This window comes from Trypanosoma rangeli (genome assembly GCF_003719475.1).
Source record: "Trypanosoma rangeli strain AM80 chromosome Unknown Tra_15.4_contig_00362, whole genome shotgun sequence".
Lineage (NCBI taxonomy): Eukaryota > Euglenozoa > Kinetoplastea > Trypanosomatida > Trypanosomatidae > Trypanosoma > Trypanosoma rangeli.
This window is the reverse complement of record NW_021706104.1, coordinates 6,741-18,853: the sequence shown is the minus strand read 5'-3', so window position 1 is coordinate 18,853 and position 12,113 is coordinate 6,741. Positions and strand designations below refer to the sequence as shown.

At 53.6% G+C, this 12,113-nt stretch overlaps 6 protein-coding genes across 6 annotated transcripts, besides 7 other annotated features; all 6 read left to right on the top strand.

Annotated features, from left to right (window-relative positions):
* Positions 1–262: 262 nt before the first annotated feature.
* On the top strand, positions 263–793 carry TraAM80_07990 (putative solute carrier family 12 member 9-like; the record flags this gene model as incomplete). The annotated part of the gene is made up of 1 exon (XM_029384755.1): positions 263–793. The coding sequence occupies one exon, from the start codon at positions 263–265 to the stop codon at positions 791–793; it is 531 nt and encodes a 176-aa protein (XP_029235437.1).
* Positions 794–905: 112 nt separating this feature from the next.
* On the top strand, positions 906–1,229 carry TraAM80_07989 (uncharacterized protein; the record flags this gene model as incomplete). Its single annotated transcript, XM_029384754.1, has 1 exon — positions 906–1,229. One exon carries the CDS (start codon positions 906–908, stop codon positions 1,227–1,229), a length of 324 nt encoding a protein of 107 aa, XP_029235436.1.
* A 373-nt stretch (positions 1,230–1,602) lies between these two features.
* TraAM80_07988 (electron-transfer-flavoprotein, alpha polypeptide) lies at positions 1,603–2,568 on the top strand (the record flags this gene model as incomplete). Its single annotated transcript, XM_029384753.1, has 1 exon — positions 1,603–2,568. One exon carries the CDS (start codon positions 1,603–1,605, stop codon positions 2,566–2,568), a length of 966 nt encoding a protein of 321 aa, XP_029235435.1.
* A 32-nt stretch (positions 2,569–2,600) lies between these two features.
* Positions 2,601–2,639: a microsatellite.
* Positions 2,640–3,026: 387 nt separating this feature from the next.
* Positions 3,027–3,056: a microsatellite.
* A 1,113-nt stretch (positions 3,057–4,169) lies between these two features.
* Positions 4,170–4,194: a microsatellite.
* Positions 4,195–4,493: 299 nt separating this feature from the next.
* TraAM80_07987 (putative long-chain-fatty-acid-CoA ligase) lies at positions 4,494–6,683 on the top strand (the record flags this gene model as incomplete). Its single annotated transcript, XM_029384752.1, has 1 exon — positions 4,494–6,683. One exon carries the CDS (start codon positions 4,494–4,496, stop codon positions 6,681–6,683), a length of 2,190 nt encoding a protein of 729 aa, XP_029235434.1.
* A 621-nt stretch (positions 6,684–7,304) lies between these two features.
* Positions 7,305–8,417, top strand: TraAM80_07986 (uncharacterized protein; the record flags this gene model as incomplete). Its single annotated transcript, XM_029384751.1, has 1 exon — positions 7,305–8,417. The coding sequence occupies one exon, from the start codon at positions 7,305–7,307 to the stop codon at positions 8,415–8,417; it is 1,113 nt and encodes a 370-aa protein (XP_029235433.1).
* Positions 8,418–8,722: 305 nt separating this feature from the next.
* Positions 8,723–8,744: a microsatellite.
* A 181-nt stretch (positions 8,745–8,925) lies between these two features.
* On the top strand, positions 8,926–11,076 carry TraAM80_07985 (uncharacterized protein; the record flags this gene model as incomplete). The annotated part of the gene is made up of 1 exon (XM_029384750.1): positions 8,926–11,076. The coding sequence occupies one exon, from the start codon at positions 8,926–8,928 to the stop codon at positions 11,074–11,076; it is 2,151 nt and encodes a 716-aa protein (XP_029235432.1).
* Positions 11,077–11,264: 188 nt separating this feature from the next.
* Positions 11,265–11,283: a microsatellite.
* A 10-nt stretch (positions 11,284–11,293) lies between these two features.
* Positions 11,294–11,317: a microsatellite.
* Positions 11,318–11,352: 35 nt separating this feature from the next.
* Positions 11,353–11,380: a microsatellite.
* Between the last annotated feature and the right edge of the window lie 733 nt (positions 11,381–12,113).

Below are 12,113 nucleotides of genomic sequence, written 5' to 3'. Positions count from 1 at the left end.
GAGAAGACGCTTGCGTGCGAGTAGGGAAGTAAATGCCCAAGGTGAGATTGAGTGATGGAGAAGGGAGGTACATGGCCAAGTCATCCTAACTTTTTTTCTTCCTTAGCGCGGGATGCGATTAGGCGGGCAGAGGGAGGGGGGGGCTCTAACACACCCCATGCATCTACCGAGTGCGAGGATTTTGGTGGCTACGACGGGACGGCGATGATGCGTGTGACGTGGAGTTGGCAAAGATCTGCGACGCCTGAAGCTGCGTAAGTCAATGTCAATAACTTTGCCCGTGACTGTGACTCACAACGACTTCATCTTTGTGGTGGCGAGGCGGACATGGGATGAGGTGTTCCTTCCCGTTTCAATCTCTATTTTCGGTGTGGTAGTCGTTTTCTGTTTTGTCCTTTTTTTTTTTTTGCCGTGGATTATTGGTGAGTGTGGACTTTGGTTGTCTCTTGTGGGCATTGCGTTTTGCTGTTGCCCTTTTGTTACGCTGTTTGTGGTGCACCGCCACATTGCTTGGCGAATCGGAGGACCGGATCTTGTTGGGTACCGTGACAAGACAGAGTTCTGCTGCATCTTACGTGATGCGGTGCATGCCTTTATGGGCGTGGTTATTGCACGGAGTATCGATCTGCTGGACACCGAGGGTCTTGAGATGAAGGGAAAAGAACGGAAGTGGTTTATTATTGATCTGTGGCCTCCTGACAAGGGCGACGTTGCTCTTTTCCTCATAGCGTACTGCCTGCGTCTGGCGCACGCCTGCAAAAAGTGCGCGGTTGCTCGTGTGGTCTCCGTGTAACCACGGAGAGATGATGTGCCGCAGGAAGTGAAGGAAATCCACGCGGTACTGAAGGTGCATCGGTTGGTGGCGTAGGTGTTTGTGATTGCACTGGAAGACGTGGTGGAGCACCATGACGTGTGTGGCTTTGCGTCGATGGAGCGGTGCTTTGCGAGCTCGCAAACAATCTCCGGTGTCATCAACACCTCCGTGTGCGCGGAGGTGGAGCGGACGCGACAGCAGTGACAAGAGTGACAGGGACTGCAAATTGCGGCGGCAGGCCGAGACGTTGTTGGACACGCTGCAGGAAACAACGACGTCGAAGCTTCCGTCCTGCTTGCTGCTTACCCGTGGAAAGTTTCGCTGCTGCAGCACCCCGATTGTCGATAATGCCGCACCGGAACGCGCGCCATCGGCGCATCACTGGCAGAAGGAGAGCAAGAGCGCAAAGGTGTGAGTGTGGAGTTTTTTTTTTTTTGGTTGTTATTGTTGTTCGTTTTTATGTACGGTTGTGGCTTATTTGCTTCTTGGCCTCCCCCTTGCAGTGTTCCTCGCTGTTGTTTGGCCGTTGGACGGTGCGGGCCGCCTTCGCTTTGCCCGCCGCAGTGCACCCTCCCTCGAGGGCGTGACTGCTGGGCGCCCTTGGCGACCGCGATGGAGTCTCATCTGCCTCTGTGTCTCCTTGCTTGCCTGTGTTTTCCCTTCGCCCGGTAGAGTGTCGTCCCTCACACACCGCATTGTATTCATCCATTGCAACTTTCCACAAAGCCACTGCTTGAAGGCCTCTCTCAAGAAATCAGAGACGCGAAGAGAGAACAAATAAATAAAAGATGCTGCGCCGCACCTTCTCTGTCCTGGGCGGCAAGGTGCTTGTTGTGGCGGAGATGCACAACGGAAAAGTCGCCCCCTCCACACTCGCCGCTGTGACGGCGGGACTGAAGGTCGGCCCCGTTAGTACCCTCGTCGCCGGAAAGGACGCTGCGAAGACGGCGGCGGCACTCGCCAATGTGAAGGGGGTGGAATGCGTCCTCGTCGCGGAGGGTGAGCACTACGAAAAGGGTATGCCAGAGGAGTACGCCCCCCTCATTGCCTCCGTGGTGAACGACGGGTACACGCACATCTTTGCAGGCACTTCGGCGTTCGGAAAAAACGTGATTCCCCGCGCCGCGGCAAGGGCAGACGCGATGCCGATCACAGATGTAACGGAGGTGAAGGACGACGTCACGTTTGTTCGCCTCATGTACGCCGGCAACGTGGTCAGCACAGTGAAGACGTCAGACCCGGTAAAGTACGCCACCATCCGCGGCACCAGCTTCGAACGCGCGCCGATGGAGGGCGGTAGCGCCGAAATCAAAGAGGTGGCGGCCACGAAGGCTGGGGGAACGTCCAGGTGGATTAAAGACGCTGTCGCCGCGACGGACAAACCAGATCTGCAAACGGCCGCGAATGTCATCGTCGGCGGCCGCGGTCTGAAGAATGCTGAGAACTTTAAACTTCTCAATGACCTAGCAGAGCCGCTGAAGGCGGCGGTAGGTGCGACGCGCGCCGTTGTGGACACTGGCTGCTGCCCCAACGAGATGCAGATTGGGCAGACAGGCAAGACGGTGGCGCCGAATTTCTACCTCGGATGCGGTGTCTCCGGGGCGATTCAGCACGTGGCTGGGATGAAGGACTCGAAGGTGATTGCCATCATCAACAACGACGCTGACGCACCGTTCTTTCACGTGGCAGACTACGGCCTTGTGGAGGACCTCTTCGTCGCGGTGCCGAAACTTACGTCTATGGTGAAGAAGTGAAAAGAAGAGTGGGGAGCCCCAAAAAAGGAGGCGTGTATGTGTGGGTGAGTGCATTTGCGTCTGTATGTGTGAGAGAGAAGGAAGGGGGCATCGGAAGAGGAGGGAAGAAAGGTGGTGAAAGGGGGATGTGAGGAAAGAAGTGCGAGGGTGCAACGCCCAACAGGTGTGTGGCATAAGCGGTATACCACCGTACACTACACGCGTGAGTGGCATGTTCATTGGGACGAGTGTTGCGTTTTGCAGCGTGTGCCGTCCGTAGCTGCAGGAAGGCGCAGAAAACACACAGGGGGGAAACACGCGAGAAGAAGGAAAAACAAAAAAAAGCGAAAGGGATTTGGATTGGGGGATAAAGCGAGGAACGTTACGTGCCGTGAAAAATGAGGAGGGTCGATGCGCAATTGACTCAATCAACCAGATGTCTACGTCTGATGTATGGCCAGTGCGGGAGACAAGGAGACATACATACATGCATATATATATATATATATTGGATTCACTTTGTTTGTCTTGGATGTTCCTTCGTCTTCTTTACTTTGTGGGTAGGGAGGGGGGTCTGTATATGTGCCTCCGGGGCTCTCTTCCGTTGGCGTGGAGATTACTTGGGGCGGTTTGCTTGGCTGAGCGTGGCGAAGCAGGGGAGGAGGCAGCTACGGAAAGAAGAAAGGCGTGGAATGCGAGTAAGAGCCAAGGAGCTGCAAGTATCTCACTCTATTGTGTTCAGTGTGTGTTTTTGCTTTTATCTTGCGATGGATGTATGTTGGCTTCTTTCTTTATTTGTGTGTCTGTTGGGCTTTTGTGGGCTTCTTCAATTTCATCCGTGCTGCTTGCGGTACCCTGCATGCAGGTGTGAGACTGGCATGCTTTATATATATATATTGGGTGAGTTTTATCATTTCACTTCTCTCTTGGCTTTTCTCTCACTCACCCGGTGTGTTCACCTCTCCCACCGCGCCTTCAGCCACGCATGCGGCCAACCAGCTGGGGAGGTTCCGTGTTGGACGCTGTGTTCTTGTCGTCGTGGTAAACAGGGCTGGGGCACGATACCGGAAAGAAAAGGGACTATTTGTCCAGGCAGGTGCGAAGTCTTGCAAGAGGCTGTACTGTGGCGCAGGGTGAGATGAGGGCGTGGAGCCGTTCATTTATTCCTGCCCGCTGAGAGCGGCAACGGCTGAGAAAGAAGAATGCGCTAGGGCCGCCGAAGAGAGTGTGAGTCCGGTAGGGGGCACACTTAAGTTGCACGGTCGTCGCCTGGGAAGGAGCTTCCGCACTCGACTGGCAAAGACGGTTTGCCGTGGGCACCTTCTTTGCGAAATGCGTTGCACACAAGGCTAAAGTGCAAGCCGAAGGGGCTCACACCGGCCCAACGGTCACCGCCAGAACATTTAGTCACGGCTGGGGTGCGGTGTTGGATACTACCACAACATTGGCCAATTATTGCTGGCGGTGCGGTTGTCTTTGCGCACGCTGCGGAAGCTGCTTCCGGCAAGTCTCGCCGTGCCTTGGGAACCGCAGCGCGTTTGCGTGCGGTGTTGGCTGCGGATAACGTTTGTGCGACCACCACGTGTGTTCGCCCCTCTCGCGCCGGTGCTCCCCGCGCACAGTTTTTTTTTGTTTTTGTCTTTTTTTAGGTGGGCTTTTTTGTCAACCGCGGGGGGGGGGGGGTGATGTCGTCGGTGTGGCTGTTTTTCATGCTTCTCCTTCGCCGGGCTGTGCGGCAATGCACGCGGCGGTGCGTATGCGGGTTTGTCTCCACCCACAGCGTATCCCCTATTTATTATTACTGTTGTTTTTGTCGTTTTTTTTTCTTTTTTCTGGTCTGTTGGCCTTCTGCTTTTCTTCCTCCCATACCGAGAGGCAGAACGGAGAGCGGGCGTGCCAAAGCCTAGCTGTCAAGTAATAAAAGCAATAAAACTGACAAAGACGCAATGTTTCGTATTTCCCGGTGGCGGCTGGACAAGGTCCCCTTCGCCACCCTCTTCGGCTACAATTCCATCCTTCAGAGCGTCTTTTCCGCCCCCGTGAAGGAGGAGGCGATCGTAGTGGAGCTTCCAGGAGGGCGTACGGAGCGCTATACATATGGGCAGCTGCAGAAGGACGTGCTCTCCATGTCGAACGTCATCACCGAGAGGCGAGAGGCGATGACGGTGGCTCGTGGGAAGCCTTCGTTAAGTTGGCTGCAGCAGCCACGACCGAGCAACGTGCGAAGCGTCTTTGCGGATGGCGATGGCGGGGTGCTGAGCTGCGATTTCATGAAAGACGACGGGCAGCACAACGTGGCCATTATTGGCACCACTGGCTACACCTTTGTGGTCTCCCTCCTGGCGGCCTGGTCACTGAACCAAATGGCTGTCCCGATCCCTGCTTCCCAGAACTGCACAGCGGAGCTTTTATATATTTTGGAACACAGCAAGAGCAGAGCAGTGATGGGCGACACAGTCCCGTTGAAGGAAAATTTACCACGACAATACGACGCACTCCTGGTGCGCAGCTTCAGTAGTCTTCACAATCCCATGGCGGCTGCATTCTCCACAACCTCCTCCTCTGCACCGAGTACGTACGATGTAGAAACTTTGTTTGATGTGCAGAAACTGCTTGAGAAAATTCAAGAAAAACGCGAGATTTCCGAGGCTGCGACAACAGTAATTCTGCCCGATCATTTGCTCTCTGAGGAGGAGCGTCACCATCTCAAGGATGCGCACGACATTATGAGCCAAATCTCAGACGAGAAGGCAGTCTCTGAGGAGTGCCGTGAGGCATTGCGTCAGTACATGATACGGGAGCACTTCAAGGCGCACTGTGCCGTTACCGACGCCGAAGATGGAACTGGCCTCTTCTACGATACTGACCACCTTGATTCCCTTAACGTCGTTCATCGTCTTTGGGCAGAGGAGTACGCCACCCGACCAAGCAAACACGATGATTGTGTGATGATTTACACCTCAGGCACTACGGCGAGACCCAAGGGTGCTGTTCATACCCATGCAAGTCTCCAAAACATGGTGCGGGTACTGCGTAAAGCATGGGAATGGTCCTCCAAGGACACAATTCTCCACACGCTACCCGTTTACCACATACATGGACTTGTAAATATTCTGCTGTGTTCTTTGGCCTCCAATGCGCGTTGTATTTTGACGAAGTTCGATGATCCACTTCGTATTGTTCGTAGGCTTGAGCGCGGAGATATTACGCTTATGATGGGGGTACCTACCATGTACACCAAGTTGATTGCCGCCGTCAATCAAAAGATGTCGCCAATTGAGCAGGCGGGGTTCAAAAACGCCGTCTCGCAGAATGTGCGTCTCATGGTGTCTGGTAGTGCACCACTCCCAGTACCTATAATCCATGCATTTCGTGAGATCAGTGGGCACACCCTGCTAGAGCGTTATGGTATGACTGAGATTGGGATGGCGCTGAGCCATCCGCTTCGGCCCATGGAGAAGCGTATCCCTGGCACTGTCGGCTCACCGCTGCCGACGGTGCGGGCATTTGTACATAGCGCGTCAGCCGCCACTGGAGAGGAAAGTGGAACTGCAGGTGGAGAAAGAGTCCAGGGAAATTATGATGAGATTGGCCAACTCGCCATCGCCTCCAAGTCCTTGTTTGATCGCTACTGGAGAAACCCTGAGGAGACCAAAAAGGTACTCGTTGTGAGCCAAGAGGGTCGTCGCTACTTTGAAACCGGTGACACCGTCGGTGTAAGCAAGCCGCGAAACGAAGAAGAGGGTGCCATCTTCACCATTCTTGGTCGCTCCAGCATGGATATCTTAAAGTGTCGTGGTTTTAAACTTTCTGCGTTGGAAATTGAGGCTGCATTGCTCTCCCGTCAAGACATTTTCTTTGAGATTGCCGTCGTGGGCTGCAAGGACGACATGTTGGGGGAGGAGGTGGTGGCGATTATCACGCCCCAGCCAGCCGCGCTGCAGAAGTGGAACATTCCACCTGATTTTGACCGCTTTGAGTCGCCCGAACTTAATGCAGAGCTTAAGGCTGTGGCACGTAGTTTTCTTTCGTACTACAAGTGTCCGAGCCGCTTCATACTTCTGCCCGAGATCCCGCGGAACCCCACAGGAAAGGTGAACAAGAAGAACCTCAAGGAGAAACTTTCGCTGGCGTAGATGCAGGCAGGTGCGGAGGCATTGCCCCGCGCTGAAAGCAGGAGGGAGCATAATATTGACTTAAATACAGGACCCGAGAACGAAGGTGAAATACGCATGCACATAAATGTAGGCACGCACAAAGAACGGGGGAAAGTAATGAAGGCGGCAACACACACGAAGCAAGGCAAAACGAAGACGCATAACCCGGGCTGAGAGAAAAACATGCCTTGTTTCTTGTCAAAAAAATATGTGTACCTCTGCAACAGCGGACAAGTTAAGTGGTTTTCCGTGAATCGTGGAGAATTTAAAAATAACTAAAAAACGAAGAGGGTGGGCGGGGAAGAAGATGAAGAGATGCGGCGACGCACCTCCCTTTTGTTGAGCATATATCACTTCTTTTTTTTTTTTCTGTTTCTTTATTGCCACCTTCCCACTCGGATGCGGGGCGGTGGGGGGAAAAGGGGGAGTGGGGGGCACGGCCGTCGCTAGTCTTGACTCTCCCACCACAACTGCAAGGTGGAGCCACAAAGCAAAGGGCATCGTCGGCCAACTCACTTGAGGGCAGGAAAAGTAAAAGGAAAGGGAGGCGGCAGCCACACAACCCCCTGCTTTGACAGATTCAGGGAAAACAAACGGAGGATGAGTGAATTGGGCGACGATCACGAGGTGGTTATTCCACCACCCACAGAAATGGTAGAGAATATTTTAGCGGTTGTCGGTCAAATGCGGAGCCAGCAAAATGCCTGGAACGAGGAAGTGCATCGTTTTTTTCTCACCGAGGCAGTCCAAAAGGAGCAGAGCGATCGGTTGACAAAACAAGTGCAGGACGCAGAGGCCAGTTCGCTAGGCGATGGTTCCTTTACTGACTGGGTTGCACGCCGCACCGAGAACAACCTTGGGGAGGAGATGATTAAAAAGTGGTACCACATCAATGGTTTACTGGCGAAAACGCCATTCGTGGCCATTGTGCCGTGTCCACGGTGGCTGTCAACGGAGGGACGAATGGAGTTGGTGGGTGCCGTTGACGCGCTTGGGCTTAAATGCTTTGTCATTCAGACCATCCCGCTGCATCTGCCACTTTCAAAGATTGCATCTACGTTTGTGCCCTCCGCCTTCCATCTTCCCAAGAGCAAACGTGTCTCAAAATCGAGTCTTGGTAGTCTGCCGTATGTTGGTGTTTCATGCGTGTATGGGGGGGATGCCTTGAAACTGCTTTCAGAGTGCCCATTGCTTGCAGCGGCAATTGATCGTACACCGTGTCTTTTCCTGAATGACTATATTCCCCGTGCCGCGCTGTGCATTCACTCCGTCACAGTAGGCGGTGCGTGCGTGGCGGCTGAAGTGGCCTGTGATGACCGCGTTGCCACCAAAATAGGTCTTGATTGCGCCGAATCCGAGCGAGAAACGAGAAGGCAGGGTATTGATGTGTTGTCATTGGCATTGAAAAATTTTCTGGAAGAGCAGGTAGCGTCAAGTCTTGAAAACCGCTCGTTTCGTGCGTTACTTCTGGCTGAGGCGGTTCCTGGACGAGAAAGGGATCTTTGGTCGGCGCAGCAACCCTTGTTGGAAACCGATTTACGTTTCTTGCTGCTGAATATGGATACGCTCGATGGGAGTGAGTTTGAGTGCTTCACCCAGCAGGATATTCTTGACATGGTTCAGCGCATGAAAAAATGTCATGCAGAGAATGAGGTTTTCTACCCCGTTTTACGCTTTATTGAGCCCGATGCTACAAACCGCCCGGGTGTGTGAGCGCAGGCCCGAGGTCATGGAGGCGGGAGTTTCTTCCTGCTTGGTCGTTAAGTACGCTTTTTTTTTTCTTTGTTGTTGTTGTTAGATATAGGGCGAGAAGGAAGAAGAGAAAAAGCTTGGGGGCATGTAAAATGTAAATATGAAATGTAGTAGGGTGTGTTTTTGACCAACGCACGTATTGATGACGCCAACGCTGTGTGGCGTGAGCAGGTGGAAATGCTTCTCAGTGAATCTAAGCTGAGTCTATCCACTTAATTGTGCTGCTGACATTCCTTTTCATGGGGCCGTTTCTAAGATGAGGTTAGTTTCTTTTTTTTTTTTTTGTTTGGGCGTCGCATGTGCGTCGGTGTGGTTGTTTTTATTCCGCCTTCTTCTTTTACATCCCCCACTCTCTCGCATTTGCCGGCACAAGCAAGGGGTGCACGTCGTCACTTTCTCGCTGTGTACGTGTGTGTGCCGCACACCTCACACACGGTGTGGTGCCTCACAGGGCAAGAGCGTTCGTCGAATGGCTGCCCCGCCAGACGCCGCCCCCACGGTGGGCAAGCGCAACCCGCCGATTAGCTCTCACACACTCCATGAAATTGTGACGGAGTATCTGCAGTGTGCTGGGATGCGGGAGGTGGTCGCTGATATGCGGCGCGAGGCGGAAGCCGCACGGGCCACTGCCCGCAGCGCAGAGACGCGTACACAATCGACGTATGAAAACGGCGCAACACTTTTGCCGTCCTCCGGCGCGTTGGAGTGGTGCCTCAGCCCCTCGGTGGCCACGAGAGTGGTGGTGCGTCATCTGCTTTTGGACGGTGCCACGAAGCTTCATGCACAGTTTCACTCGATGGGACTGCCGGCACCCGACGCGGCGTTTCTGCTGTATGCGTTGGACCCAAACGAAAAACACATGTGGTCCGTGCAGGATGACGTGGACGCCGTGTACGTTGGACGGCTGGAGAGGGGGGGGCATGCGATACCCGCGTTTGGAACGCTGCATCAACTTATAGAGGCATTGACGCACGTCACTGTGCTGCCTCTCTCAACCCGCTCTGAAGAGAAGCTCTTGGCACAGGAGGAATTCACACATGCGTTTTTGCGGCAGCACCGCTACTTTGCGTCGTCGTCCACGGTACTCATCAAGCTTATAGAACGGTTTATGGTGCCGCTGTCGGTGAAACTTGAGTTTGACAATTTTGAGGCGCACGGCATTAGCGTGCATGCGCCGGGGACGTCTTTCTCCTCCATCCTAACCACGTCAAGTGTGGGAGCCACACGCAACAGTGAGGCGGAAGCCGTGGAAGGACGAGCGGGCAGCTTCTCTCCCAGCGCCTCGCTTTGGTTGTGTGTCTGCCGCAGTATACAAATGCGTGTCATGTCGGTGTTAACGCTTTGGCTGCGCGAATACCCGCAGCATTTCGATGACACAATGCGTCACAGCATACACCTCTTTTTAGACGACTGTGCCTCGGTTCCTCAACTGTGGGGTGATTGCCCTTCGCAGCTTCAAGGAATGATAGAATTTGCGCGGATCAGCATTTCAGCGAGTGCTGCAGCCGCCACGCAACATAAACGAGGCGGCACCACCACGGCACGGCAGCACCGGCTGTGTGATGAGCCACCCACTTTGCCATCACCCTCGACTACTTGCGGGACGGTGACCGAAGAAAATCTCTTTGTGGGCATGCAGGAGGGTCCGCCATGTACTCTCTCACAGTGTGCCTTGTCCGACGCCGGTTCCGCAGACGAATTTCTTACTGGGTGTTCGACAGGAAGTCTACAGGATGTCGTCACACTCGCCCTTACGCTGTCGGTGGAGCAATACGCCGTGGGACTCACATCTCTTCATTTGCGCCTGTTCAACATGATTCAGCCGGAACATGTACTAGCAGTGGCCTACCGCTCCTTCGCCGCCTACCTGAGCTCTAGTGCCTTCCTCCTCGCACCTGTAGGCTTGTTTCTCGCCTCCTCGACGGATCTTTCTTTGTGGACGGTATCTGTTCTCCTGCACGCGGCGGCCCTTGACGGCCACCGAATGCGGGGTGCGAGGCATACGTCGTCCCCCGCCGCAAATTTCGTGCATCTTTACCAGCGACTCGTTGAACTTCTTGTTGCCCTCGTGCGCTTGAATAATTTGCATGCGGCGGTTGCGGTGCACCGGGGCCTGCAGCACCCGATCTTGCAGCGGGTAACGACGCAGCCACGCGTCGTCGCACTGCTTCCTGAAAGTACGCTGCAAAACGTTGCTCACCTCCATGGGATTCTCGGGGTGTGTGGCTCGGAGGAGGTGGCACGCGGGGAAGCGCTGGAAAGTTACATGCGGGGCATTGCGGACACTGACGTTCACCCACTCCTTCCGCCGCTTCAGCACTACCTGGGGAAAATGACGCGGCTGAACCTCGAGATGCCCTCCTTCCTCTCTCTTCGCACAGATGAACTTTACCCCTCAACCAAGCCGAAGGAGAAGGCACGCGATATTGTTGTCATCCACTGGAGGAAGTACATGTTTCTCGACCGTATGGTGTGCCAACTCAAGGCTTACCAGGTGGAGGCGCAACCCACACCACTGAATACAGCGTTCGAGAACAACTTCATGCAGCAGAAGAGAAAAATAATATCTGACCACTGGAAGCTGGCTGGAATGGCAAACATATTACTCTCCGCTCTCTAGCCCACACAGCAGCAACAACAGCGATTTTTGCAAAAAGGAAACAAAATCGCGAGAAGAGAAGGAAAAACAAAAAAAAAGGTCCACCGCAACGTCTATCTCTTCATCAGGTTTGCCTTTTTATGATACGCTATGCAACGATGATGGCGTTGGTCGGAAGGAAGATTCAACCCGCCAACTGCATACACTTTTCTTTCTCTCTCTCTCTCTACCCTTATCCATATATATATATATGCATATATATGACCCGTTGCGATGGGACTCACTCTTTCTGGTGGATGGTGTTGTTGTTGTTATTGTTATTATTACTACATATCGTTTTACCGCAGGTGGGTCGATGTTCCACGGAGAGATAAAAAACTTCTACACATAATTCAATAGAAAGCTGCCAACTTTACCCCGCAACACTTTACAACGGCGAGGCGTAATGCAAACGGAATAAAACTCTTGCCCTGTGGTACCAGCAAAGCCCACAAAGCAACCACAACGTCACTAGAACTTTTTTTCTTTTTCTTTTTTGGCACACTGGCAGTAATGCAAAGGAAAGTGTTTCAGGCACTCACTTCCAATTTCCTCCCCTTCCACATATTCCGTCTCGTCGCCAAGGCATCTGCTTCCGCTACTGCTGCTACTCACAACAGACAAGCACAGTCGCTTTCCTCGAGCCATGCGCCGCCCACCCCACGCCGCAGGAGAGGGCAAGGAGTTGGCAAATGAAGTCTGCTAGGGTTTGGGGGAGGGGGGGGGGACTTTCTCTCATGCGTCTTTTGGCAGTGTCATGCATTCACACAACCAGGGATTGATAATATGTTTTACCGATTGTTTTTTTTTTTTTTGCTTTTCGGTTGAGGGTAGGAAGGGGGGGGGTACGGAGGCCTATTTTTTCGGGCGTTGCCGGCAGGAAGGGTGTGGTGTTTCCTGCACGGGCACGTTGGCTTTTGGTTGGTTCGTTGTGTCGTAGCTTCAGCTCAAAATCCGACGGCCTTCAGCTTTGGGGTGCCGGACGAAGAGCGCGTAGGAGTTCTCTCGCAGGAGGCTAC